This window comes from Penaeus chinensis, chromosome 2, assembly GCF_019202785.1.
Source record: "Penaeus chinensis breed Huanghai No. 1 chromosome 2, ASM1920278v2, whole genome shotgun sequence".
Lineage (NCBI taxonomy): Eukaryota > Metazoa > Arthropoda > Malacostraca > Decapoda > Penaeidae > Penaeus > Penaeus chinensis.
Genome location: NC_061820.1, coordinates 26,340,689 through 26,367,584, shown reverse-complemented (window position 1 = coordinate 26,367,584; position 26,896 = coordinate 26,340,689). Strand labels below are relative to the sequence as shown.

The following is a 26,896-nucleotide window of genomic DNA, read 5'->3' as shown; positions in this document are numbered from 1 at the left end:
CAGAAGCAGATTGGTTCATAAATAGGAGAAGCGCGGTACGCAGAAACCCCCTTGCATGCATGGAAAAAACATATATGCACAAGTTAAGAAAAGAAAAGAACGACTGAGAATTGAACGAATCGAAATCGCCACATTTTAGTGAAAAGGCAGACGATAGTAACGGAAATGCCTTTCGAAAATGCCATTGCGGTTAATCGCCGAATGAACGGTTCGCGGCAGATGGGGACCGTTGACACTGCAGGATACACACGAAAGAAATATGAATAAGGAAATGACAATGAATGATATATCTTTATCATCCAAACGTTTGTCCTGTAAAACATAATGCATGGATTTGATGATGAACTGAGCTTATCCCTCCAACTCTATATGAACATTAATGCACTCAAATTCTGATTACGTGCTTGGTATTGCAAAAATCTAGTAGTTTGCACAAATTAAGTGCCATTATGCTACTGACTTAATAATTTACGGTGTAGCAAAGCCGATCCACAAAACTGGAAAGGCAATCTGGGCCCAAGAAAGGTCACTATAACGGGAATATTTCCTGAAGAGCATCACTTACCTGTTGGAATGCAGCATCCGCACTTGTTCTTTTTGCCTCCCTTCAGCTTCTTGTTGGCCTTGCAGTAGGGTTTGCCAGTCTCCAGCGTGCCGTCGCAAGGCATGGATATGGGCTGACAGAAACCGCCCTTAAGGTTGCACAAGCCCTTGTTTTCGCAGGCTGAGTGAAAGTGCGGTGGTGATGTTAGGAGATCTCTCTATCTATTTACTTATCTATATGTGTGTGTATATATACACACATACACAGTTCATTGTATGGATACCGTAGCGTGTGCGTACTTTTATCTTGTGATTAGCTAAATCATCACCCGGCAAGAACAAGTCACAAGAACACCAATATCATAACGAGAACATCAAAGGAACGAAACAAGACACTCACTTCTGGCACAGCAAACGCACTTCTTCTTGCCCTTACAGAAGACCTTCTTGCCCTTGTTCTTGAACTTGACTTCTCCAGGGAGACAGCTCTTTTTCCTGCATTCACCGTTGAGCTTGCCGCATTTGCGAGTGGATTTGCAGTCTGTAGGATTCAGAAACCCTCAAATGAGGCCTATGTACATACACTTCAGTTTTTTTCGGAAACAAAAGCGTTAGATACAAACAGTTGTTGTATGAATCCATACCTTCGTGAATGAAGTTATTATGATGCGTGGATGAATGTATGAAATGATTACGAAAATCTCATATACGAATACATTATTACATAATAATGGAGCGTTGATATCAACTTCACAGCTCAAAATGAATTATTTCATTTGTATCATTCTTCGACTTTTTTGGTGAAAATACCAAAATTTAGCTATAACTTTCTCGACAAGAAGTTACAAAAAATAGTTATGCAAGGCGCACGAATACGATGCGCAATGTCGTTAGTACTATAGAAGATTTCATAGACGCGTGTGGGGTGTATAATACTAGCGGTAGAATAAAAAAGGACTAAAAGAGAGTACTCACTCCTTTTGATGTCAACATTGTTTCCTGCAAAACGGAATTAGGAATAAGATTAGTACACTGTAAGCAGATGACATCAGTATATATAAACAGAATGTCAATGTACCGGTAAAGATTATGCGTCACATATGCGTCTTTGCGTTGTGCCGCATATGCGTGTCTTCAGTATAATCAGTTCTGTCTATTTTCTTATGTGTACCTGTCAGTTTGCGTGTTTGTGCGAGAGAGCTTGTACCAATGTGTGTGTGTGTGTGTGTGTTCACGTACGAGCGGGAGATGGCATGTACGCGTTTGTGTCTGAGAGTCTGCAGACGAGGATCAGCGCTTGGTACTACATGAAGGGAATGTGGGCCTTCTTATAACACGTGCGCTCCTCCGTGTTCTTTTTCTGATCTATCGAGTCTCATCCGAGAAACGGAGCGAAGTCTTACCGGTGATGCAGCAGACCTGGGCGCCGTCGCACTCGGCCTTCGTCTGCTTCCCTTCACACGAGCCGGCGGACACGCACTCGCCCTTGCACTGAGGCGGAGAGGAGAGAGTCAGCAAAGGCGTCAGCAAAGCAAGGGAGTCAGCGCGGGGAGGATCGGTACGGGAGACAGTTAGCGGGGAAATAAGTCATAAGTGCACAGAGCCAGAACAGGAGAAAATGGGAATGGCAGAGTCAGAAAATATATGTATATATACATATATAATTATATGCATATATATACACACATATATGTATATATATGTATATATATGGGTTGACATTCATACATACATATATATGTAAATATAAATATATATAGAGAGAGAGAGCAAAAATAAAATAAAGAAAACAAGAACATGAATAAATTTAAACGAAAATATTCTGCGACTGAGAAACAATGTTCTCTGGATTCAAAGTAAATGTCATTTGTGAGAGTTTATGATCTTTATTGAATGAGGCTGATTAAATAGGCAAAGCATTGGATAATAATAGTGATAAAAATTAGATAGGAATTGAATATGTAGATAGAAAAAATTGCGACATAGGAGAGAAGCGAATGAAGAGAAAAAATCGAGGAAATTTTCCTTGTCCGTTCCCTTTGGCCTTACTTTTTTCGCCTCAGCGGCCGCCACGAGAGCCGCGAGAGCGAAGATCAGCAGCAGAGAAACCCTCATGACGCTTCCTCAGGAGCTCCACGTCCACACAGAGAGAAAAAGAGGCAGCAGAGACTCAGGACGACGACGCTCGTAGTGCAACGCGGGGAGTTCCCGTAGAGTGCAGGGGAGGCGGAGAAGCTAGGCAGTGGGATTGTTGTCGGAGCGGAGGCTCTGGGAACACTGGTGGCAGTTCGGGTTGGCCGGATATTTAACTAGCCTCCGGGGCCTCCTACCGAACGCCCCTCCCCACTGTTACCCCCCTATTCCAACGTGAGCCTGCCCCCCTTTCGCCCCCGCATATGCCCATCTTTCACACCTGCTTCACTCCCGAAGGTCGACCCACTTGAAATAAAACCACTATGGACTTCATGCATACATAAATTCCCCTTATATGCTAATTACTCTTATGTAACTCTAATGCTTACTGGACACCATTCATTACCCTAAGTGTTCAGGTTGCGAATTTCCTTAATAAGTATTTCATATTTTTTTGCACGCAAGCCAAAAGGAGGCGTGAGAGGTGTCAAGAGACTTCGATCTTTCCATCTTTACGAAAGGTCATGTGGTTTCCATAAAGTAGCTCCTGCTAAATGGCCGGAGCTTATTCCTCAAATCTTATTTATTCATTCATCCATTTATTATTTATATATTATTAATTTATTTATATTTTTATTCATTATCCATTTATTTATATCTATTATTATTATTTATCATTTATTCATTCTCATTTCTTCCGTTCTACGCCTCTTAGATTTCTCATCCAATTCTGGTCTACCTGACTAATTGCACAATTTCTTGCAATTCTTGGACCACTCGACTGTTCGTCGTTTATAATAATATCAATTTTATTATAACTCAGGCATCCATTTAAGCTTTCTTTGTGTTTTTAATTTCTGAAATAATCTGCCTTGCGTGAAGTTTGTCGCTAATATAAAGTAAACCGGTATTTAAGGATATTCAACCTACCTCAAACTATATTCCGTAGCTAGATACAGCAATGAAAATCGCGAATAGAAAAACTTGTCATATTAATACTGACAAATAATCATATATAACTTTCGTTTGGCTTTGTATGCATTTTCCCTGTTTCGTTCGTGTTTATATACATTTGTACATACTCTTTATATTTTGAAACTAATACATATTTTATACTTGACCTTCACATATTACCACAACTAAACAATGAGATGTTAACCGAATCAGACTGTATAAAAAGAACAATTTCGACAACATGCGATATATAACAGTACATAAACCCTGCGTTCAATTGAGCTATTCTGCACGGTGCGCTTCGCCCCTGCCCCAGACTACTCAGGGGTAGTACGGGTGTACTTTTGAGTACTTTCCCATCGTTTATCTATTTTATGTGCCCATTCCGGTAAGTTTCTATTATCATTTTCTGTTTTGATTATTTCTAAGCCTTCTTTAAACTCATCTTACACTATCTAACATTTGAAGCAAAATGCATTCTATGCAGAAGTTTACCACAAGCTCGGGAAGCCACCAGTGTTTTTTATTTTTGAAAGCTTTGTGCGAAATAGTTGTATGTGATGTTCTTTTGATGTTGCCTATTTAGTCAGCCAATTTTTTTCTTATCTTTACTCTATTTTTATTGTGACGGGATCATTTTAATATCTTGAGTGATCACTCAACACACGACAGATTCACATGGGAATGACCCGTAGTTCGGTAGGACACGTCGCCAAAACTGATAACTTTACGGAGTATATTACATAGTACAGTGACAGTAAACCACCAAACACTTGATTGCTCACTACAATTGCGATAACGTAGGTGGACTTACTCGTTAGTGTACACAGTACAGATGTGTGTGTATTTGTGTAGCACGTTTGAGTATATGTGCGCAAGTTTACGAGTTACATAAAAAGTGCCCTAAGTACCTGGCAACACATCCGATACATACTCTTACGAAACTTGTTTCCGGCCAATTTCCAAGGCTGTGTGTGCGGTGTGTGTGTTATGTTATGTTCTCTGGAATATGTTCCACTACTTTATATCTGCGAAGAACAAGAATTGTTTGGCTAGGCTACCTCCGTAAACATATTTAAGGACAGCAATTGCGTTTGTGATTATCAATTCAGATATACTGCTTGGAAAATCACAATTGAATGTGACTTACTCTGATATTTATCGGGATGCTTCCAATTAGTAATGCATATAGATTATTTTTAGCACGAAAGTCAAAGTGAAGCCAAATAAAACTTATCTATTTTCGAAAGTAATTTACTGCGACGGTTATTGTCAGCTCTCTCGGATAAAACTGAAATTGCGAAGTAAATTTTGTAACAGACTTTCCAAAAATAAACAGTATAGTGCTATTGTTTAAAACTCTTTAGTAGACTAGCAAAGAGTGAGAGAGGGAGGGAGGAAGAGAGAGACAGAGACAGACAGAAAGAAAGAGGGAATGAGTGAGTTAGGCTAACAGAAACAGAGCGAGCGAAGGTATATGGACAGTTCACTTACAAATCATGTTTACGGTTTTCTCAATGGTCCTTCACGTTTTTTCGGTGTTTCTGTGGTTAGTGTCATTTATGTCGAAGTTCTCCTTTTATGTAGTCGTTCTTGTTCAAGGTGCTCTTTATATGATTACTCGTGTTATTTTTCCTGTTCCCGGTACTATGAGCAATATAACATTGTCATTTGATTTTTTTATTTTTTATTTATTTATTTATTTTTTTATTATTATCCCAGCTATCAACATCGCTACGTGATAACCATTACTATGGTAAAAGTTTTACATTTTATGTATTGATGATAAAACTGAAGTATTTTTATATAATCTTTTTAACGTGTCATTATGTATTGCGTGTCATTACCACAGTTGTTACTGGTTTATAAGAATAATTTCTTTCGCTCATCTGTAAAGCGTGGATGAGATGCCTTAGCCCACGATAAGGTTCACATAGTATTAGCACTATCGCTATCAAGATTAAAACGACTTTTGGGGTGAATTCGCCAGCTGCCAATTCGAGTGAGCCTTTCTTTTTCGACTACTTGAAATTCTTACGCGATGTTACAAACGTCGTAGATATTATCACTCGTCTTGGATAACTGTTCAATTGGTTGGTTGACTGACTATGTAATGATTAGCTAGCTAGATATAAGTTTGGTTGAATGAATGTTACGTCGCTTATTTATTATGTAATATTGTGTAAGGTAGACCTTTTTTGTTTTGTTTAATAATAGTGAAATCGTTTAGTTAATCGATGTCTAATGCTTCATTAAGTACATATTATTACTCGTGTTCAGAAGAAGTTAAATGGATTCGTTAACCATAACACACAAAGAGAAATGTAAAAGAATAATGAACTTCAACCCAAAAGCTCATATATTTATTCTCTTTCTCTTTTTCTTTTCTTTCTTTCTTTCTTTTTCTTTTCTTCCTTCTTTTCATGACTTGGTTTAGAGTCGATGAAGCATTTATTAGACACCCTTAAGAACTGGTGGTGGTCGATCGAGCAAATGGTAAGTATATCAAAGGCAGGTATTCTGTCCGATTTTTTATTCTTACATATCTTTTTATCGGTACAATTATTAATTAAATTTAACATGCTTCTTAACGCGATTTCTCTTCTGACTTCCAGCCACGTCGCTATAAATAGAAAATCACATTTAGTACGTGTATTGTTATAAATGAATCTGAAAAGAAAAATACATATAATTATTCATATTAAAGGAAAGAGCAGACAAGTCCAACAGAAGCAGATTGGTTCATAAATAGGAGAAGCACGGTACGCAGAAACCCCCTTGCATGCATGGAAAAAGTATAGATGCACAAGTTAAGAAAAGAAAAGAACGACTGAAAATCGAACGAATCGAAATCGCCACATTTTAGTGAAAAGGCAGACGATAGTAACGGAAATGCCTTTCGAAAATGCCATTGCGGTTAATCGCCGAATGAACGGTTCGCGGCAGATGGGGACCGTTGACACTGCAGGATACACACGAAAGAAATATGAATAAGGAAATGACAATGAATGATATATCTTTATCATCCAAACGTTTGTCCTGTAAAACATAATGCATGGATTTGATGATGAACTGAGCTTATCCCTCCAACTCTATATGAACATTAACGCACTCAAATTCTGATTACGTGCTTGGTATTGCAAAAATCTAGTTGTTTGCACAAATTAAGTGCAAAGCCGATCCACAAAACTGGAAAGGCAATCTGGGCACAAGAAAGGTCACTAAAACGGGAATATTTCCTGAAGAGCATCACTTACCTGTTGGAATGCAGCATCCGCACTTGTTCTTTTTGCCTCCCTTCAGCTTCTTGTTGGCCTTGCAGTAGGGTTTGCCAGTCTCCAGCGTGCCGTCGCAAGGCATGGATATGGGCTGACAGAAACCGCCCTTAAGGTTGCACAAGCCCTTGTTTTCGCAGGCTGAGTGAAAGAGTGCGGTGGTGATGTTAGCAGATCTCTCAATCTATTTACTTATCTATATGTGTGTGTATATATACACACATACACAGTTCATTGTATGGATACCGTAGCGTGTGCGTACTTTTATCTTGTGATTAGCTAAATCATCAGCCGACAGGAACAAGTCACAAGAACGCCAATATCATAACGAGAACATCAAAAGAACGAAACAAGACACTCACTTCTGGCACAGCAAACGCACTTCTTCTTGCCCTTACAGAAGACCTTCTTGCCCTTGTTCTTGAACTTGACTTCTCCAGGGAGACAGCTCTTTTTCCTGCATTCACCGTTGAGCTTGCCGCATTTGCGAGTGGATTTGCAGTCTGTAGGATTCAGAAACCCTCAAATGAAGCCTATGTACATACACTTCAGTTTTTCGGAAACAAAAGCGTTAGATACAAACAGTTGTTGTATGAATCCATACCTTCGTGAAGGAAGTTATTATGATGCGTGGATGAATGTATGAAATTATTACGAAAATCTGATATGCAAGGCTTGCGCATATACGAATACATTATTACATAATAATGGAGCGTTGATATCAACTTCACAGCTCAAAATGAATTATTTCATTTGTATCATTCCAAAGTGTAATACAAGCGGTAGAATAAAAAAGGACTAAAGGAGAGTACTCACTCCTTTTGATGTCAACATTGTTTCCTGCAAAACGGAATTAGGAATAAGATTAATACACTGTAAGCAGATGACATCAGTTTATATAAACATATTGTCAATGTACCGGTAAAGATTATGCGTCACATATGCGTCTTTGCGTTGTGCCGCATATGCGTGTCTTCAGTATAATCAGTTCTGTCTATTTTCTTATGGATTTTTTTGTATCCATCCCCTTCCCTGTGTACCTGCCTAATTACAGTTTGCGTGTTTGTGCGAGAGGGCTTGTACCAATGTGTGTGTGTGTGTGTGTGTGTGTTTGTGTGTGTGTGTGTGTGTTCACGTACGAGCGGGAGATGGCATGTACGCGTTTGTGTCTGAGAGTCTGCAATCGAGGATCAGCGCTTGGTACTACATGAAGGGAATGTGGGCCTTCTTATAACACGTGCGCTCCTCCGTGTTATTTTTCTGATCTATCGAGCCTCATCCCAGAAACGGAGCGAAGCCTTACCGGTGACACAGCAGACCTGGGCGCCGTCGCACTCGGCCTTCGTCTGCTTCCCTTCACACGAGCCGGCGGACACGCACTCGCCCTTGCACTGAGGCGGAGAGGAGAGAGTCAGCAAAGACGTCAGCACGGGTTAGAGTCAAAGAAACAGACATATATATAAATATATAATTATATATATGTAATTATATAAGTTTATATACGCATTTATGTGTATATATTCGTATATATCTATGTAGAAAGAAAAAATGGCGACATAGGAGAGAAGCAAATGAAAAGAGAAAAAATCGAGGAAATTTTCCCTGTTCGTTCCTTTTGGCCTTACTTTTATCGCCTCAGCGGCCGCCACGAGAGCCGCGAGAGCGAAGATCAGCAGCAGAGAAACCCTCATGACGCTTCCTCAGGAGCTCCACGTCCACACAGAGAGAAAGAGAAGCAGTAGAGTCTCAGGACGACGACGCTCGTAGTGCAACGCGGGGAGTTCCCGTAGAGTGCAGGGGAGGCGGAGAAGCTAGGCAGTGGGATTGTTGTCGGAGCGGAGGCTCTCGGAACACTGGTGGCAGTTCGGGTTGGCCGGATATTTAACTAGCCTCCGGGGCCTCCTACCGAACGCCCCTCCCCACTGTTACGCCCCTATTCCAACGTGAGCCTACCCCCCTTTCGCCCCCGCATATGCCCATCTTTCACACCTGCTTCACTCCCGAAGGTCGACCCACTTGAAATGAAACCACTATGGACTTCATGTATACATAAATTCCCCTTATATGCTAATTACTCTTATGTAACTCTAATGCTTACTGGACACCCTTAATTACCCTAAGGGTTCAGGTTGCGAATTTCCTTAATGAGTATTTCATATATTTTTGCACGCAAGCAAAAAAGAGGCGTGAGAGGTGTCAAGAGACTTCGATCTTTCCATCTTTACGAAAGGTCATGTGGTTTCCATAAAGTAGCTCCTGCTAAATGGCCGGAGCTTATTCCTCAAATCTTATTTATTCATTCATCCATTTATTATTTATATATTATTCATTTATTTATATTTTTATTCATTATCCATTTATTTATATCTATTATTATTATTTATCATTTATTCATTCTCATTTCTTCCGTTCTACGCCTCTTAGATTTCTCATCCAATTCTGGTCTACCTGACTAATTGCACAATTTCTTGCAATTCTTGGACCACTCGACTGTTCGTCGTTTATAAAAATATCAGTTTTATTATAACTCAGGCATCCATTTAAGCTTTCTTTGTGTTTTTAATTTCTGAAATAATCTGCCTTGCGTGAAGTTTGTCGCTAATATAAAGTAAACCGGTATTTCAGGACATTCAACCTACCTCAAACTATATTTCTTAGCTAGATACAGCAATGAAAATGACGAATAGAAAAACTTGTCATATTGATACTGACAAATAATCATATATAACTTTCGTTTGGCTTCGTATGCATTTTTCCCTGTTTCGTTCGTGTTTATGTACATTTGTACATACTCTTTATATTTTGAAACTAATACATATTTTATACTTGGCATTCACATATTAACACAACTAAACAATGAGATGTTAACCGAATCAGACTGTATAAAAAGAACAATTTCGACAACATGCGATATCATATAACAGTACATAAACCCTGCGTTCAATTGAGCTTTTCTGTACGGTGCGCTTCGCCCCTGCCCCAGACTACTCAGGGGTAGTACGGGTGTACTTTTGAGTACTTTCCCATCGTTTATCTATTTCATGTGCCCATTCCGGTAAGTTTCTATTATCATTTTCTGTTTTGTTTATTTCTAAGCCTTCTTTAAACTCATCTTACACTATCAAATATTTGAAGCAAAATGTATTCTAGGCAGAAGTTTACCACAAGCTCGGTAAGCCACCAGTGTTTTTTATTTTTGAAAGCTTTGTGCGAAATAGTTGTATGTGATGTCCTTTTGATGTTGCCTATTTAGTCAGCCAATTTTTTTTTTCTTATCTTTACTCTATTTTTATTGTGACGGGATCATTTTAATATCTTGAGTGATCACTCAACACACGACAGATTCACATGGGAATGACCCGTAGTTCGGTAGGACACGTCGCCAAAACTGATAACTTTACGGAGTATATTACATAGTACAGTGACAGTAAACCACCAAACACTTGATTGCTCACTACAATTGCGATAACGTAGGTGGACTTACTCGTTAGTGTACACAGTACAGATGTGTGTGTATTTGTGTAGCACGTTTGAGTATATGTGCGCAAGTTTACGAGTTACATAAAAAGTGCCCTAAGTACCTGGCAACACATCCGATACATACTCTTACGAAACTTGTTTCCGGCCAATTTCCAAGGCTGTGTGTGCGGTGTGTGTGTTATGTTATGTTCTCTGGCATATGTTCCACTGCTTTATATCTGCGAAGAACAAGAATTGTTTGGCTAGGCTACCTCCGTAAACATATTTAAGGACCGCAATTGCGTTTGCGATTATCAATTCAGATATACTGCTTGGAAAATCACAATTGAATGTGACTTACTCTGATATTTATCGGGATGCTTCCAATTAGTAATTCCAATTAGATTATTTTTAGCACGAAAGTCAAAGTGAAGCCAAATAAAACTTATCTATTTTCGAAAGTAATTTACTGCGACGGTTATTGTCAGCTCTCTCGGATAAAACTGAAATTGCGAAGTAAATTTTGTAACAGACTTTATAAAAATAAACTGTATAGTGCTATTGTTTATAACTCTTTAGTAGACTAGCAAAGAGTGAGAGAGGGAGGGAGGAAGAGAGAGACAGAAACAGACAGAAAGAAAGAGGGAATGAGTGAGTTAGGCTAACAGAAACAGAGCGAGAGAAGGTATATGGACAGTTCACTTACAAATCATGTTTACTGTTTTCTCAATGGTCCTTCACGTTTTTTCGGTGTTTCTGTTGTTAGTGTCATTTATATCGCAGTTCTCCTTTTATGTAGTCGTTCTTGTTCAAGGTGCTCTTTATATTATTACTCGTGTTATTTTTCCTGTTCCCAGTACTATGAGCAATATAACATTGTCATTTGATAATGTGGCTGGTTGATTTTCGTTTTTTTTTTTTTAAATGATTATCCCAGCTATCAACATCGCTACGTGAAAACCATTACTATGGTAAAAGTTTTACATTTTATGTATTGATGATAAAACTGAAGTATTTTTATATCATTTGTTTAACGTGTCATTATGTATTGCGTGTCATTACCGCAGTTGTTACTGGTTTATAAGAATAATTTCTTTCGCTCATCTGTAAAGCGTGGATGAGATGCCTTAGCCAAAGATAAGGTTCACATAGTATTAGCACTATCGCTATCAAGATTAAAACGACTTTTGGGGTGAATTCGCCAGCTGACAATTCGAGTGAGCCTTTCTTTTTCGACTACTTGAAATTCTTACGCGATGTTACAAACGTCGTACATATTATCACTCGTCTTGGATAACTGTTCAATCGGTTGGTTGACTGACTATGTAATGATTAGCTAGCTAGATATAAGTTTGGTTGAATGAATGTTACGTCGCTTATTTATTATGTAATATTTTGTAAGGTAGACCTTTTTTGTTTTGTTTAATAATAGTGAAATCGTTTAGTTAATCGATGTCTAATGCTTCATTAAGTACATATTATTACTCGTGTTCAGAAGAAGTTAAATGGATTCGTTAACCATAACACACAAAGAGAAATGTAAAAGAATAATGAACTTCAACCCAAAAGCTCATATATTTATTCTCTTTCTCTTTTTCTTTTCTTTCTTTCTTTCTTTTTCTTTTCTTCCTTCTTTTCATGACTTGGTTTAGAGTCGATGAAGCATTTATTAGACACCCTTAAGAACTGGTGGTGGACGATCGAGCAAATGGTAAGTATATCAAAGGCAGGTATTCTGTCCGATTTTTTATTCTTACATATCTTTTTATCGGTACAATTATTAATTAAATTTAACATGCTTCTTAACGCGATTTCTCTTCTGACTTCCAGCCACGTCGCTATAAATAGAAAATCACATTTAGTACGTGTATTGTTATAAGTGAATCTGAAAAGAAAAATACATATAATTATTCATATTAAAGAAAGAGCAGACAAGCCCAACAGAAGCAGATTTGTTCATAAATAGGAGAAGCACGGTACGCAGAAACCCCCTTGCATGCATGGAAAAAGCATAGATGCACAAGTTAAGAAAAGAAAAGAACGACTGAAAATCGAACGAATCGAAATCGCCACATTTTAGTGAAAAGGCAGACGATAGTAACGGAAAAGCCTTTCGAAAATGCAATTGCGGTTAATCGCCGAATGAACGGTTCGCGGCAGATGGGGACCGTTGTCACTGCAGGATACACACGAAAGAAATATGAATAAGGAAATGACAATGAATGATATATCTTTATCATCCAAACGTTTGTCCTGTAAAACATAATGCATGGATTTGATGATGAACTGAGCTTATCCCTCCAACTCTATATGAACATTAACGCACTCAAATTCTGATTACGTGCTTGGTATTGCAAAAATCTAGTTGTTTGCACAAATTAAGTGCCATTATGCTACTGACTTAATAATTTACGTTGTAGCAAAGCCGATCCACAAAACTGGAAAGGCAATCTGGGCACAAGAAAGATCACTATAACGGGAATATTTCCTGAAGAGCATCACTTACCTGTTGGAATGCAGCATCCGCACTTGTTCTTTTTGCCTCCCTTCAGCTTCTTGTTGGCCTTGCAGTAGGGTTTGCCAGTCTCCAGCGTGCCGTCGCAAGGCATGGATATGGGCTGACAGAAACCGCCCTTAAGGTTGCACAAGCCCTTGTTTTCGCAGGCTGAGTGAAAGAGTGCGGTGGTGATGTTAGCAGATCTCTCAATCTATTTACTTATATATGTGTGTGTATATATATACACATACACAGTTCATTGTATGGATACCGTAGCGTGTGCGTACTTTTATCTTGTGATTAGCTAAATCATCAGCCGACAGGAACAAGTCACAAGAACGCCAATATCATAACGAGAACATCAAAAGAACGAAACAAGACACTCACTTCTGGCACAGCAAACGCACTTCTTCTTGCCCTTACAGAAGACCTTCTTGCCCTTGTTCTTGAACTTGACTTCTCCAGGGAGACAGCTCTTTTTCCTGCATTCACCGTTGAGCTTGCCGCATTTGCGAGTGGATTTGCAGTCTGTAGGATTCAGAAACCCTCAAATGAAGCCAATGTACATACACTTCAGTTTTTCGGAAACAAAAGCGTTAGATACAAACAGTTGTTGTATGAATCCATACCTTCGTGAATGAAGTTATTATGATGCGTGGATGAATGTATGAAATTATTACGAAAATCTGATATGCAAGGCTTGCGCATATACGAATACATTATTACATAATGATGGAGCGTTGATATCAACTTCACAGCTCAAAATGAATTATTTCATTTGTATCATTCCAAAGTGTAATACAAGCGGTAGAATAAAAAAGAACTAAAAGAGAGTACTCACTCCTTTTGATGTCAACATTGTTTCCTGCAAAACGGAATTAGGAATAAGATTAGTACACTGTAAGCAGATGACATCAGTATATATAAACAGAATGTCAATGTACCGGTAAAGATTATGCGTCACATATGCGTCTTTGCGTTGTGCCGCATATGCGTGTCTTCAGTATAATCAGTTCTGTCTATTTTCTTATGGATTTTTTTGTATCCATCCCCTTCCCTGTGTACCTGCCTAATTACAGTTTGCGTGTTTGTGCGAGAGGGCTTGTACCAATGTGTGTGTGTGTGTGTGTGTGTATGTGTGTGTGTGTGTGTATGTGTGTTCACGTACGAGCGGGAGATGGCATGTACGCGTTTGTGTCTGAGAGTCTGCAGACGAGGATCAGCGCTTGGTACTACATGAAGGGAATGTGGGCCTTCTTATAACACGTGCGCTCCTCCGTGTTATTTTTCTGATCTATCGAGCCTCATCCCAGAAACGGAGCGAAGCCTTACCGGTGACGCAGCAGACCTGGTCGCCGTCGCACTCGGCCTTCGTCTGCTTCCCTTCACACGAGCCGGCGGACACGCACTCGCCCTTGCACTGAGGTGGAGAGGAGAGAGTCAGCAAAGGCGTCAGCACGGGTTAGAGTCAAAGAAACAGACATATATATAAATATATAATTATATATATGTAATTATATAAGTTTATATACGCATTTATGTGTATATATTCGTATATATCTATGTAGACAGAAAAAATAGCGACATAGGAGAGAAGCAAATGAAGAGAGAAAAAATCGAGGAAATTTTCCCTGTCCGTTCCCTTTGGCCTTACTTTTATCGCCTCAGCGGCCGCCACGAGAGCCGCGAGAGCGAAGATCAGCAGCAGAGAAACCCTCATGACGCTTCCTCAGGAGCTCCACGTCCACACAGAGAGAAAGAGAGGCAGCAGAGACTCAGGACGACGACGCTCGTAGTGCAACGCGGGGAGTTCCCGTAGAGTGCAGGGGAGGCGGAGAAGCTAGGCAGTAGGTTTGTTGTCGGAGCGGAGGCTCTGGGAACACTGGTGGCAGTTCGGGTTGGCCGGATATTTAACTAGCCTCCGGGGCCTCCTACCGAACGCCCCTCCCCACTGTTACGCCCCTATTCCAACGTGAGCCTGCCCCCCTTTCGCCCCCGCATATGCCCATCTTTCACACCTGCTTCACTCCCGAAGGTCGACTTACTTGAAATAAAACCACTATGGACTTCATGTATACATAAATTCCCCTTATATACTAATTACTCTTATGTAACTCTAATGCTTACTGGACACCATTCATTACCCTAAGTGTTCAGGTTGCGAATTTCCTTAATAAGTATTTCATATTTTTTTGCACGCAAGCCAAAAGGAGGCGTGAGAGGTGTCAAGAGACTTCGATCTTTCCATCTTTACGAAAGGTCATGTGGTTTCCATAAAGTAGCTCCTGCTAAATGGCCGGAGCTTATTCCTCAAATCTTATTTATTCATTCATCCATTTATTATTTATATATTATTCATTTATTTATATTTTTATTCATTATCCATTTATTTATATCTATTATTATTATTTATCATTTATTCATTCTCATTTCTTCCGTTCTACGCCTCTTAGATTTCTCATCCAATTCTGGTCTACCTGACTAATTGCACAATTTCTTGCAATTCTTGGACCACTCGACTGTTCGTCGTTTATAATAATATCAGTTTTATTATAACTCAGGCATCCATTTAAGCTTTCTTTGTGTTTTTAATTTCTGAAGTAATCTGCCTTGCGTGAAGTTTGTCGCTTATATAAATTAACCGGTATTTAAGGACATTCAACCTACCTCAAACTATATTTCATAGCTAGATACAGCAATGAAAATGACGAATAGAAAACTTGTCATATTGATACTGACAAATAATCATATATAACTTTCGTTTGGCTTTGTATGCATTTTTCCCTGTTTCGTTCGTGTTTATGTACATTTGTACATACTCTTTATATTTTGAAACTAATACATATTCTATACTTGACCTTCACATATTAACACAACTAAACAATGAGATGTTAACCGAATCAGACTGTATAAAAAGAACAATTTCGACAACATGCGATATCATATAACAGTACATAAACCCTGCGTTCAATTGAGCTTTTCTGCACGGTGCGCTTCGCCCCTGCCCCAGACTACTCAGGGGTAGTACGGGTGTACTTTTGAGTACTTTCCCATCGTTTATCTATTTTATGTGCCCATTCCGGTAAGTTTCTATTATCATTTTCTGTTTTGATTATTTCTAAGCCTTCTTTAAACTCATCTTACACTATCTAACATTTGAAGCAAAATGCATTCTAGGCAGACGTTTACCACAAGCTCGGGAAGCCACCAGTGTTTTTTATTTTTGAAAGCTTTGTGCGAAATAGTTGTATGTGATGTCCTTTTGATGTTGCCTATTTAGTCAGCCAATTTTTTTTTTCTTATCTTTACTCTATTTTTATTGTGACGGGATCATTTTAATATCTTGAGTGATCACTCAACACACGACAGATTCACATGGGAATGACCCGTAGTTCGGTAGGACACGTCGCCAAAACTGATAACTTTACGGAGTATATTACATAGTACAGTGACAGTAAACCACCAAACACTTGATTGCTCACTACAATTGCGATAACGTAGGTGGACTTACTCGTTAGTGTACACAGTACAGATGTGTGTGTATTTGTGTAGCACGTTTGAGTATATGTGCGCAAGTTTACGAGTTACATAAAAAGTGCCCTAAGTACCTGGCAACACATCCGATACATACTCTTACGAAACTTGTTTCCGGCCAATTTCCAAGGCTGTGTGTGCGGTGTGTGTGTTATGTTATGTTCTCTGGAATATGTTCCACTGCTTTATATCTGCAAAGAACAAGAATTGTTTGGCTAGGCTACCTCCGTAAACATATTTAAGGACAGCAATTGCGTTTGTGATTATCAATTCAGATATAGTGCTTGGAAAATCACAATTGAATGTGACTTACTCTGATATTTATCGGGATGCTTCCAATTAGTAATGCATATAGATTATTTTTAGCACGAAAGTCAAAGTGAAGCCAAATAAAACTTATCTATTTTCGAAAGTAATTTACTGCGACGGTTATTGTCAGCTCTCTCTGATAAAACTGACATTGCGAAGTAAATTTTGTAACAGACTTTACAAAAATAAACAGTATAGTGCTATTGTTTAAAACTCTTTAGTAGACTATCAAAGAGTGAGAGAGGGAGGGAGGAAGAGAGAGACAGAAACAGACAGAAAGAAAGAGGGAATGAGTGAGTTAGGCTAACAGAAACAGAACGAGAGAAGGTATATGGACAGTTCACTTACAAATCATGTTTACTGTTTTCTCAATGGTCCTTCACGTTTTTTCGGTGTTTCTGTTGTTAGTGTCATTTATATCGCAGTTCTCCTTATATGTAGTCGTTCTTGTTCAAGGTGCTCTTTATATTATTACTCGTGTTATTTGTCCTGTTCCCAGTAATATGAGCAATATAACATTGTCATTTGATAATGTGGCTGGTTGATTTTCGTTTTTTTTTTTTTTTTTTTTTTTTTTTTTTTTTTTTTAAATGATTATCCCAGCTATCAACATTGCTACGTGAAAACCATTACTATGGTAAAAGTTTTCCATTTTATGTATTGATGATAAAACTGAAGTATTTTTATATAATCTTTTTAACGTGTCATTATGTATTGCGTGTCATTACCACAGTTGTTACTGGTTTATAAGAATAATTTCTTTCGCTCATCTGTAAAGCGTGGATGAGATGCCTTAGCCCACGATAAGGTTCACATAGTATTAGCACTATCGCTATCAAGATTAAAACGACTTTTGGGGTGAATTCGCCAGCTGACAATTCGAGTGAGCCTTTCTTTTTCGACTACTTGAAATTCTTACGCGATGTTACAAACGTCGTACATATTATCACTCGTCTTGGATAACTGTTCAATCGGTTGGTTGACTGACTATGTAATGATTAGCTAGCTAGATATAAGTTTGGTTGAATGAATGTTACGTCGCTTATTTATTATGTAATATTTTGTAAGGTAGACCTTTTTTGTTTTGTTTAATAATAGTGAAATCGTTTAGTTAATCGATGTCTAATGCTTCATTAAGTACATATTATTACTCCTGTTCAGAAGAAGTTAAATGGATTCGTTAACCATAACACACAAAGAGAAATGTAAAAGAATAATGAACTTCAACCCAAAAGCTCATATATTTATTATCTTTCTCTTTTTCTTTTCTTTCTTTCTTTCTTTTTCTTTTCTTCCTTCTTTTCATGACTTGGTTTAGAGACGATGAAGCATTTATTAGACACCCTTAAGAACTGGTGGTGGACGATCGAGCAAATGGTAAGTATATCAAAGGCAGGTATTCTGTCCGATTTTTTATTCTTACATATCTTTTTATCGGTACAATTATTAATTAAATTTAACATGCTTCTTAACGCGATTTCTCTTCTGACTTCCAGCCACGTCGCTATAAATAGAAAATCACATTTAGTACGTGTATTGTTATAAGTGAATCTGAAAAGAAAAATACATATAATTATTCATATTAAAGAAAGAGCAGACAAGCCCAACAGAAGCAGATTTGTTCATAAATAGGAGAAGCACGGTACGCAGAAACCCCCTTGCATGCATGAAAAAAGCATAGATGCACAAGTTAAGAAAAGAAAAGAACGACTGAGAATTGAACGAATCGAAATCGCCACATTTTAGTGAAAAGGCAGACGATAGTAACGAAAAAGCCTTTCGAAAATGCAATTGCGGTTAATCGCCGAATGAACGGTTCGCGGCAGATGGGGACCGTTGACACTGCAGGATACACACGAAAGAAATATGAATAAGGAAATGACAATGAATGATATATCTTTATCATCCAAACGTTTGTCCTGTAAAACATAATGCATGGATTTGATGATGAACTGAGCTTATCCCTCCAACTCTATATGAACATTAACGCACTCAAATTCTGATTACGTGCTTGGTATTGCAAAAATCTAGTTTACACAAATTAAGTGCCATTATGCTACTGACTTAATAATTTACGGTGTAGCAAAGCCGATCCACAAAACTGGAAAGGCAATCTGGGCCCAAGAAAGGTCACTATAACGGGAATATTTCCTGAAGAGCATCACTTACCTGTTGGAATGCAGCATCCGCACTTGTTCTTTTTGCCTCCCTTCAGCTTCTTGTTGGCCTTGCAGTAGGGTTTGCCAGTCTCCAGCGTGCCGTCGCAAGGCATGGATATGGGCTGACAGAAACCGCCCTTAAGGTTGCACAAGCCCTTGTTTTCGCAGGCTGAGTGAAAGAGTGCGGTGGTGATGTTAGCAGATCTCTCAATCTATTTACTTATATATGTGTGTGTATATATATACACATACACAGTTCATTGTATGGATACCGTAGCGTGTGCGTACTTTTATCTTGTGATTAGCTAAATCATCACTTGGCAAGAACAAGTCACAAGAACACCGATATCATAACGAGAACATCAAAGGAACGAAACAAGACACTCACTTCTGGCACAGCAAACGCACTTCTTCTTGCCCTTACAGAAGACCTTCTTGCCCTTGTTCTTGAACTTGACTTCTCCAGGGAGACAGCTCTTTTTCCTGCATTCACCGTTGAGCTTGCCGCATTTGCGAGTGGATTTGCAGTCTGTAGGATTCAGAAACCCTCAAATGAAGCCTATGTACATACACTTCAGTTTTTCGGAAACGAAAGCGTTAGATACAAACAGTTGTTGTATGAATCCATACCTTCGTGAATGAAGTTATTATGATGCGTGGATGAATGTATGAAATTATTACGAAAATCTGATATGCAAGGCTAACGCATATACGAATACATTATTACATAATAATGGAGCGTTGATATCAACTTCACAGCTCAAAATGAATTATTTCATTTGTATCATTCCAAAGTGTAATACAAGCGGTAGAATAAAAAAGGACTAAAGGAGAGTACTCACTCCTTTTGATGTCAACATTGTTTCCTGCAAAACGGAATTAGGAATAAGATTAATACACTGTAAGCAGATGACATCAGTTTATATAAACAGAATGTCAATGTACCGGTAAAGATTATGCGTCACATATGCGTCTTTGCGTTGTGCCGCATATGCGTGTCTTCAGTATAATCAGTTCTGTCTATTTTCTTATGGAATTTTTTGTATCCATCCCCTTCCCTGTGTACCTGCCTAATTACAGTTTGCGTGTTTTGTGCGAGAGGGCTTGTACCATGTGTGTGTGTGTGTGTTGTGTGTGTGTGTGTGTGTTCACGTACGAGCGGGAGATGGCATGTACGCGTTTGTGTCTGAGAGTCTGCAGACGAGGATCAGCGCTTGGTACTACATGAAGGGAATGTGGGCCTTCTTATAACACGTGCGCTCCTCCGTGTTCTTTTTCTGATCTATCGAGTCTCATCCCAGAAACGGAGCGAAGCCTTACCGGTGACACAGCAGACCTGGGCGCCGTCGCACTCGGCCTTCGTCTGCTTCCCTTCACACGAGCCGGCGGACACGCACTCGCCCTTGCACTGAGGCGGAGAGGAGAGAGTCAGCAAAGACGTCAGCACGGGTTAGAGTCAAAGAAACAGACATATATATATAAATATATAATTATATATATGTAATTATATAAGTTTATATACGCATTTATGTGTATATATTCGTATATATCTATGTAGAAAGAAAAAATGGCGACATAGGAGAGAAGCAAATGAAGAGAGAAAAAATCGAGGAAATTTTCCCTGTTCGTTCCTTTTGGCCTTACTTTTATCGCCTCAGCGGCCGCCACGAGAGCCGCGAGAGCGAAGATCAGCAGCAGAGAAACCCTCATGACGCTTCCTCAGGAGCTCCACGTCCACACAGAGAGAAAGAGAAGCAGTAGAGTCTCAGGACGACGACGCTCGTAGTGCAACGCGGGGAGTTCCCGTAGAGTGCAGGGGAGGCGGAGAAGCTAGGCAGTGGGATTGTTGTCGGAGCGGAGGCTCTCGGAACACTGGTGGCAGTTCGGGTTGGCCGGATATTTAACTAGCCTCCGGGGCCTCCTACCGAACGCCCCTCCCCACTGTTACGCCCCTATTCCAACGTGAGCCTACCTCCCTTTCGCCCCCGCATATGCCCATCTTTCACACCTGCTTCACTCCCGAAGGTCGACCCACTTGAAATGAACCACTATGGACTTCATGTATACATAAATTCCCCTTATATGCTAATTACTCTTATGTAACTCTAATGCTTACTGGACACCCTTAATTACCCTAAGGGTTCAGGTTGCGAATTTCCTTAATGAGTATTTCATATATTTTTGCACGCAAGCAAAAAAGAGGCGTGAGAGGTGTCAAGAGACTTCGATCTTTCCATCTTTACGAAAGGTCATGTGGTTTCCATAAAGTAGCTCCTGCTAAATGGCCGGAGCTTATTCCTCAAATCTTATTTATTCATTCATCCATTTATTATTTATATATTATTCATTTATTTATATTTTTATTCATTATCCATTTATTTATATCTATTATTATTATTTATCATTTATTCATTCTCATTTCTTCCGTTCTACGCCTCTTAGATTTCTCATCCAATTCTGGTCTACCTGACTAATTGCACAATTTCTTGCAATTCTTGGACCACTCGACTGTTCGTCGTTTATAATAATATCAGTTTTATTATAACTCAGGCATCCATTTAAGCTTTCTTTGTGTTTTTAATTTCTGAAATAATCTGCCTTGCGTGAAGTTTGTCGCTAATATAAAGTAAACTGGTATTTCAGGACATTCAACCTACCTCAAACTATATTTCGTAGCTAGATACAGCAATGAAAATCGACGAATAGAAAAACTTGTCATATTGATACTGACAAATAATCATATATAACTTTCGTTTGGCTTCGTATGCATTTTTCCCTGTTTCGTTCGTGTTTATGTACATTTGTACATACTCTTTATATTTTGAAACTAATACATATTTTATACTTGGCATTCACATATTAACACAACTAAACAATGAGATGTTAACCGAATCAGACTGTATAAAAAGAACAATTTCGACAACATGCGATATCATATATCAGTACATAAACCCTGCGTTCAATTGAGCTTTTCTGTACGGTGCGCTTCGCCCCTGCCCCAGACTACTCAGGGGTAGTACGGGTGTACTTTTGAGTACTTTCCCATCGTTTATCTATTTCATGTGCCCATTCCGGTAAGTTTCTATTATCATTTTCTGTTTTGTTTATTTCTAAGCCTTCTTTAAACTCATCTTACACTATCAAATATTTGAAGCAAAATGTATTCTAGGCAGAAGTTTACCACAAGCTCGGTAAGCCACCAGTGTTTTTTATTTTTGAAAGCTTTGTGCGAAATAGTTGTATGTGATGTCCTTTTGATGTTGCCTATTTAGTCAGCTAATTTTTTTTTCTTATCTTTTCTCATTTTTATTGTGACGGGATCATTTTAATATCTTGAGTGATCACTCAACACACGACAGATTCACATGGGAATGACCCGTAGTTCGGTAGGACACGTCGCCAAAACTGATAACTTTACGGAGTATATTACATAGTACAGTGACAGTAAACCACCAAACACTTGATTGCTCACTACAATTGCGATAACGTAGGTGGACTTACTCGTTAGTGTACACAGTACAGATGTGTGTGTATTTGTGTAGCACGTTTGAGTATATGTGCGCAAGTTTACGAGTTACATAAAAAGTGCCCTAAGTACCTGGCAACACATCCGATACATACTCTTACGAAACTTGTTTCCGGCCAATTTCCAAGGCTGTGTGTGCGGTGTGTGTGTTATGTTATGTTCTCTGGCATATGTTCCACTGCTTTATATCTGCAAAGAACAAGAATTGTTTGGCTAGGCTACCTCCGTAAACATATTTAAGGACCGCAATTGCGTTTGTGATTATCAATTCAGATATACTGCTTGGAAAATCACAATTGAATGTGACTTACTCTGATATTTATCGGGATGCTTCCAATTAGTAATTCCAATTAGATTATTTTTAGCACGAAAGTCAAAGTGAAGCCAAATAAAACTTATCTATTTTCGAAAGTAATTTACTGCGACGGTTATTGTCAGCTCTCTCGGATAAAACTGAAATTGCGAAGTAAATTTTGTAACAGACTTTACAAAAATAAACAGTATAGTGCTATTGTTTAAAACTCTTTAGTAGACTAGCAAAGAGTGAGAGAGGGAGGGAGGAAGAGAGAGACAGAAACAGACAGAAAGAAAGAGGGAATGAGTGAGTTAGGCTAACAGAAACAGAGCGAGAGAAGGTATATGGACAGTTCACTTACAAATCATGTTTACTGTTTTCTCAATGGTCCTTCACGTTTTTCGGTGTTTCTGTGGTTAGTGTCATTTATATCGAAGTTCTCCTTTTATGTAGTCGTTCTTGTTCAAGGTGCTCTTTATATGATTACTCGTGTTATTTTTCCTGTTCCCAGTAATATGAGCAATATAACATTGTCATTTGATATTGTGGCTGGTTTATTTATTTTTTTATTCTTTTTATTTATTTATCTATTTTTTTATTATTATCCCAGCTATCAACATCGCTACGTGATAACCATTACTATGGTAAAAGTTTTACATTTTATGTATTGATGATAAAACTGAAGTATTTTTATATAATCTTTTTAACGTGTCATTATGTATTGCGTGTCATTACCACAGTTGTTACTGGTTTATAAGAATAATTTCTTTCGCTCATCTGTAAAGCGTGGATGAGATGCCTTAGCCCACGATAAGGTTCACATAGTATTAGCACTATCGCTATCAAGATTAAAACGACTTTTGGGGTGAATTCGCCAGCTGACAATTCGACTGAGCCTTTCTTTTTCGACTACTTGAAATTCTTACGCGATGTTACAAACGTCGTAGATATTATCACTCGTCTTGGATAACTGTTCAATTGGTTGGTTGACTGACTATGTAATGATTAGCTAGCTAGATATAAGTTTGGTTGAATGAATGTTACGTCGCTTATTTATTATGTTATATTTTGTAAGGTAGACCTTTTTTGTTTTGTTTAATAATATTGAAATCGTTTAGTTAATCGATGTCTAATGCTTCATTAAGTACATATTATTACTCGTGTTCAGAAGTAGTTAAATGGATTCGTTAACCATAACACACAAAGAGAAATGTAAAAGAATAATGAACTTCAACCCAAAAGCTCATATATTTATTCTCTTTCTCTTTTTCTTTTCTTTCTTTCTTTCTTTTTCTTTTCTTCCTTCTTTTCATGACTTGGTTTAGAGTCGATGGAGCATTTATTAGACACCCTTAAGAACTGGTGGTGGACGATCGAGCAAATGGTAAGTATATCAAAGGCAGGTATTCTGTCCGATTTTTTATTCTTACATATCTTTTTATCGGTACAATTATTAATTAAATTTAACATGCTTCTTAACGCGATTTCTCTTCTGACTTCCAGCCACGTCGCTATAAATAGAAAATCACATTTAGTACGTGTATTGTTATAAGTGAATCTGAAAAGAAAAATACATATAATTATTCATATTAAAGAAAGAGCAGACAAGCCCAACAGAAGCAGATTTGTTCATAAATAGGAGAAGCGCGGTACGCAGAAACCCCCTTGCATGCATGGAAAAAGCATAGATGCACAAGTTAAGAAAAGAAAAGAACGACTGAAAATCGAACGAATCGAAATCGCCACAGTTTAGTGAAAAGGCAGACGATAGTAACGGAAATGCCTTTCGAAAATGCCATTGCGGTTAATCGCCGAATGAACGGTTCGCGGCAGATGGGGACCGTTGACACTGCAGGATACACACGAATGAAATATGAATAAGGAAATGACAATGAATGATATATCTTTATCATCCAAACGTTTGTCCTGTAAAACATAATGCATGGATTTGATGATGAACTGAGCTTATCCCTCCAACTCTATATGAACATTAACGCACTCAAATTCTGATTACGTGCTTGGTATTGCAAAAATCTAGTTGTTTGCACAAATTAAGTGCCATTATGCTACTGACTTAATAATTTATTTTGTAGCAAAGCCGATCCACAAAACTGGAAAGGCAATCTGGGCACAAGAAAGATCACTAAAACGGGAATATTTCCTGAAGAGCATCACTTACCTGTTGGAATGCAGCATCCGCACTTGTTCTTTTTGCCTCCCTTCAGCTTCTTGTTGGCCTTGCAGTAGGGTTTGCCAGTCTCCAGCGTGCCGTCGCAAGGCATGGATATGGGCTGACAGAAACCGCCCTTAAGGTTGCACAAGCCCTTGTTTTCGCAGGCTGAGTGAAAGAGTGCGGTGGTGATGTTAGCAGATCTCTCTATCTATTTACTTATCTATATGTGTGTGTATATATATACACATACACAGTTCATTGTATGGATACCGTAGCGTGTGCGTACTTTTATCTTGTGATTAGCTAAATCATCAGCCGACAGGAACAAGTCACAAGAACGCCAATATCATAACGAGAACATCAAAAGAACGAAACAAGACACTCACTTCTGGCACAGCAAACGCACTTCTTCTTGCCCTTACAGAAGACCTTCTTGCCCTTGTTCTTGAACTTGACTTCTCCAGGGAGACAGCTCTTTTTCCTGCATTCACCGTTGAGCTTGCCGCATTTGCGAGTGGATTTGCAGTCTGTAGGATTCAGAAACCCTCAAATGAAGCCTATGTACATACACTTCAGTTTTTCGGAAACAAAAGCGTTAGATACAAACAGTTGTTGTATGAATCCATACCTTCGTGAATGAAGTTATTATGATGCGTGGATGAATGTATGAAATTATTACGAAAATCTGATATGCAAGGCTAACGCATATACGAATACATTATTACATAATAATGGAGCGTTGATATCAACTTCACAGCTCAAAATGAATTATTTCATTTGTATCATTCCAAAGTGTAATACAAGCGGTAGAATAAAAAAGGACTAAAGGAGAGTACTCACTCCTTTTGATGTCAACATTGTTTCCTGCAAAACGGAATTAGGAATAAGATTAGTACACTGGAAGCAGATGACATCAGTATATATAAACAGAATGTCAATGTACCGGTAAAGATTATGCGTCACATATGCGTCTTTGCGTTGTGCCGCATATGCGTGTCTTCAGTATAATCAGTTCTGTCTATTTTCTTATGGATTTTTTTGTATCCATCCCCTTCCCTGTGTACCTGCCTAATTACAGTTTGCGTTTTTGTGCGAGAGGGCTTGTACCAATGTGTGTGTGTGTGTGTGTGTGTGTTCACGTACGAGCGGGAGATGGCATGTACGCGTTTGTGTCTGAGAGTCTGCAGACGAGGATCAGCGCTTGGTACTACATGAAGGGAATGTGGGCCTTCTTATAACACGTGCGCTCCTCCGTGTTCTTTTTCTGATCTATCGAGTCTCATCCGAGAAACGGAGCGAAGTCTTACCGGTGATGCAGCAGACCTGGGCGCCGTCGCACTCGGCCTTCGTCTGCTTCCCTTCACACGAGCCGGCGGACACGCACTCGCCCTTGCACTGAGGCGGAGAGGAGAGAGTCAGCAAAGGCGTCAGCACGGGTTAGAGTCAAAGAAACAGACATATATATATATATATATATATATAAATATATAATTATATATATGAAATTATATAAGTTTATATACGCATTTATGTGTATATATTCGTATATATCTATGTAGACAGAAAAAAATAGCGACATAGGAGAGAAGCAAATGAAGAGAGAAAAAATCGAGGAAATTTTCCCTGTCCGTTCCCTTTGGCCTTACTTTTATCGCCTCAGCGGCCGCCACGAGAGCCGCGAGAGCGAAGATCAGCAGCAGAGAAACCCTCATGACGCTTCCTCAGGAGCTCCACGTCCACACAGAGAGAAAGAGAGGCAGCAGAGACTCAGGACGACGACGCTCGTAGTGCAACGCGGGGAGTTCCCGTAGAGTGCAGGGGAGGCGGAGAAGCTAGGCAGTAGGCTTGTTGTCGGAGCGGAGGCTCTCGGAACACTGGTGGCATTTCGGGTTGGCCGGATATTTAACTAGCCTCCGGGGCCTCCTACCGAACGCCCCTCCCCACTGTTACGCCCCTATTCCAACGTGAGCCTACCCCCCTTTCGCCCCCCGCATAAGCCCGTCTTTCACACCTGCTTCCCTCCCGAAGGTCGACCCACT

At 39.1% G+C, this 26,896-nt stretch overlaps 5 protein-coding genes across 5 annotated transcripts; all 5 read right to left on the bottom strand.

Annotated features, from left to right (window-relative positions):
* Nucleotides 1-542: 542 nt before the first annotated feature.
* On the bottom strand, nt 543-2,739 carry LOC125029585. Its single transcript, XM_047619565.1, has 5 exons — nt 2,593-2,739; nt 1,947-2,034; nt 1,519-1,542; nt 944-1,084; nt 543-724 (listed from the first exon to the last, which is right to left on the bottom strand). The coding sequence occupies exons 1-5, from the start codon at nt 2,656-2,658 to the stop codon at nt 558-560; spliced, it is 486 nt and encodes a 161-aa protein (XP_047475521.1). The 5' UTR covers nt 2,659-2,739; the 3' UTR covers nt 543-557.
* On the bottom strand, nt 2,714-8,666 carry LOC125034527. The gene is made up of 6 exons (XM_047626379.1): nt 8,531-8,666; nt 8,209-8,296; nt 7,722-7,745; nt 7,268-7,408; nt 6,888-7,046; nt 2,714-2,820 (listed from the first exon to the last, which is right to left on the bottom strand). Exons 1-6 carry the CDS (start codon nt 8,594-8,596, stop codon nt 2,714-2,716), a joined length of 585 nt encoding a protein of 194 aa, XP_047482335.1. The 5' UTR covers nt 8,597-8,666.
* LOC125034518 lies at nt 8,652-14,701 on the bottom strand. The gene is made up of 6 exons (XM_047626367.1): nt 14,516-14,701; nt 14,194-14,281; nt 13,703-13,726; nt 13,249-13,389; nt 12,871-13,029; nt 8,652-8,758 (listed from the first exon to the last, which is right to left on the bottom strand). The coding sequence occupies exons 1-6, from the start codon at nt 14,579-14,581 to the stop codon at nt 8,652-8,654; spliced, it is 585 nt and encodes a 194-aa protein (XP_047482323.1). The 5' UTR covers nt 14,582-14,701.
* Nucleotides 14,637-20,643, bottom strand: LOC125034514. Its single transcript, XM_047626355.1, has 6 exons — nt 20,508-20,643; nt 20,184-20,271; nt 19,706-19,729; nt 19,252-19,392; nt 18,874-19,032; nt 14,637-14,743 (listed from the first exon to the last, which is right to left on the bottom strand). Exons 1-6 carry the CDS (start codon nt 20,571-20,573, stop codon nt 14,637-14,639), a joined length of 585 nt encoding a protein of 194 aa, XP_047482311.1. The 5' UTR covers nt 20,574-20,643.
* On the bottom strand, nt 20,629-26,689 carry LOC125034508. Its single transcript, XM_047626342.1, has 6 exons — nt 26,504-26,689; nt 26,165-26,252; nt 25,698-25,721; nt 25,244-25,384; nt 24,864-25,022; nt 20,629-20,735 (listed from the first exon to the last, which is right to left on the bottom strand). The coding sequence occupies exons 1-6, from the start codon at nt 26,567-26,569 to the stop codon at nt 20,629-20,631; spliced, it is 585 nt and encodes a 194-aa protein (XP_047482298.1). The 5' UTR covers nt 26,570-26,689.
* Nucleotides 26,690-26,896: the final 207 nt, after the last annotated feature.

What these genes read in the sequence shown, in the direction of transcription:
- LOC125034527 (XM_047626379.1), bottom strand. Translation starts at nt 8,596, where the DNA reads ATGAGGGTTTCTCTGCTGCTGATCTTCGCTCTCGCGGCTCTCGTGGCG. An exon ending in CCAGGTCTGCTGTGTCACCG is followed by an intron (nt 7,746 to 8,208) that starts GTAAGGCTTCGC and finishes TCCGTTTTGCAG; the next exon opens with GAAACAATGTTGACATCAAA. An exon ending in CAATGTTGACATCAAAAGGA is followed by an intron (nt 7,409 to 7,721) that starts GTGAGTACTCTC and finishes TGAATCCTACAG; the next exon opens with ACTGCAAATCCACTCGCAAA.
- LOC125034518 (XM_047626367.1), bottom strand. Translation starts at nt 14,581, where the DNA reads ATGAGGGTTTCTCTGCTGCTGATCTTCGCTCTCGCGGCTCTCGTGGCG. An exon ending in CGGCCGCTGAGGCGATAAAA is followed by an intron (nt 14,282 to 14,515) that starts GTAAGGCCAAAG and finishes TCTCCACCTCAG; the next exon opens with TGCAAGGGCGAGTGCGTGTC. An exon ending in CGGATGCTGCATTCCAACAG is followed by an intron (nt 8,759 to 12,870) that starts GTAAGTGATGCT and finishes AACTGCCACCAG; the next exon opens with TGTTCCGAGAGCCTCCGCTC.
- LOC125034508 (XM_047626342.1), bottom strand. Translation starts at nt 26,569, where the DNA reads ATGAGGGTTTCTCTGCTGCTGATCTTCGCTCTCGCGGCTCTCGTGGCG. An exon ending in GTGCGTTTGCTGTGCCAGAA is followed by an intron (nt 25,023 to 25,243) that starts GTGAGTGTCTTG and finishes TCTTTCACTCAG; the next exon opens with CCTGCGAAAACAAGGGCTTG. An exon ending in CGGATGCTGCATTCCAACAG is followed by an intron (nt 20,736 to 24,863) that starts GTAAGTGATGCT and finishes AACTGCCACCAG; the next exon opens with TGTTCCGAGAGCCTCCGCTC.
- LOC125029585 (XM_047619565.1), bottom strand. Translation starts at nt 2,658, where the DNA reads ATGAGGGTTTCTCTGCTGCTGATCTTCGCTCTCGCGGCTCTCGTGGCG. An exon ending in CGGCCGCTGAGGCGAAAAAA is followed by an intron (nt 2,035 to 2,592) that starts GTAAGGCCAAAG and finishes TCTCCGCCTCAG; the next exon opens with TGCAAGGGCGAGTGCGTGTC. An exon ending in CAATGTTGACATCAAAAGGA is followed by an intron (nt 1,085 to 1,518) that starts GTGAGTACTCTC and finishes TGAATCCTACAG; the next exon opens with ACTGCAAATCCACTCGCAAA.
- LOC125034514 (XM_047626355.1), bottom strand. Translation starts at nt 20,573, where the DNA reads ATGAGGGTTTCTCTGCTGCTGATCTTCGCTCTCGCGGCTCTCGTGGCG. An exon ending in GTGCGTTTGCTGTGCCAGAA is followed by an intron (nt 19,033 to 19,251) that starts GTGAGTGTCTTG and finishes TCTTTCACTCAG; the next exon opens with CCTGCGAAAACAAGGGCTTG. An exon ending in CGGATGCTGCATTCCAACAG is followed by an intron (nt 14,744 to 18,873) that starts GTAAGTGATGCT and finishes AACTGCCACCAG; the next exon opens with TGTTCCCAGAGCCTCCGCTC.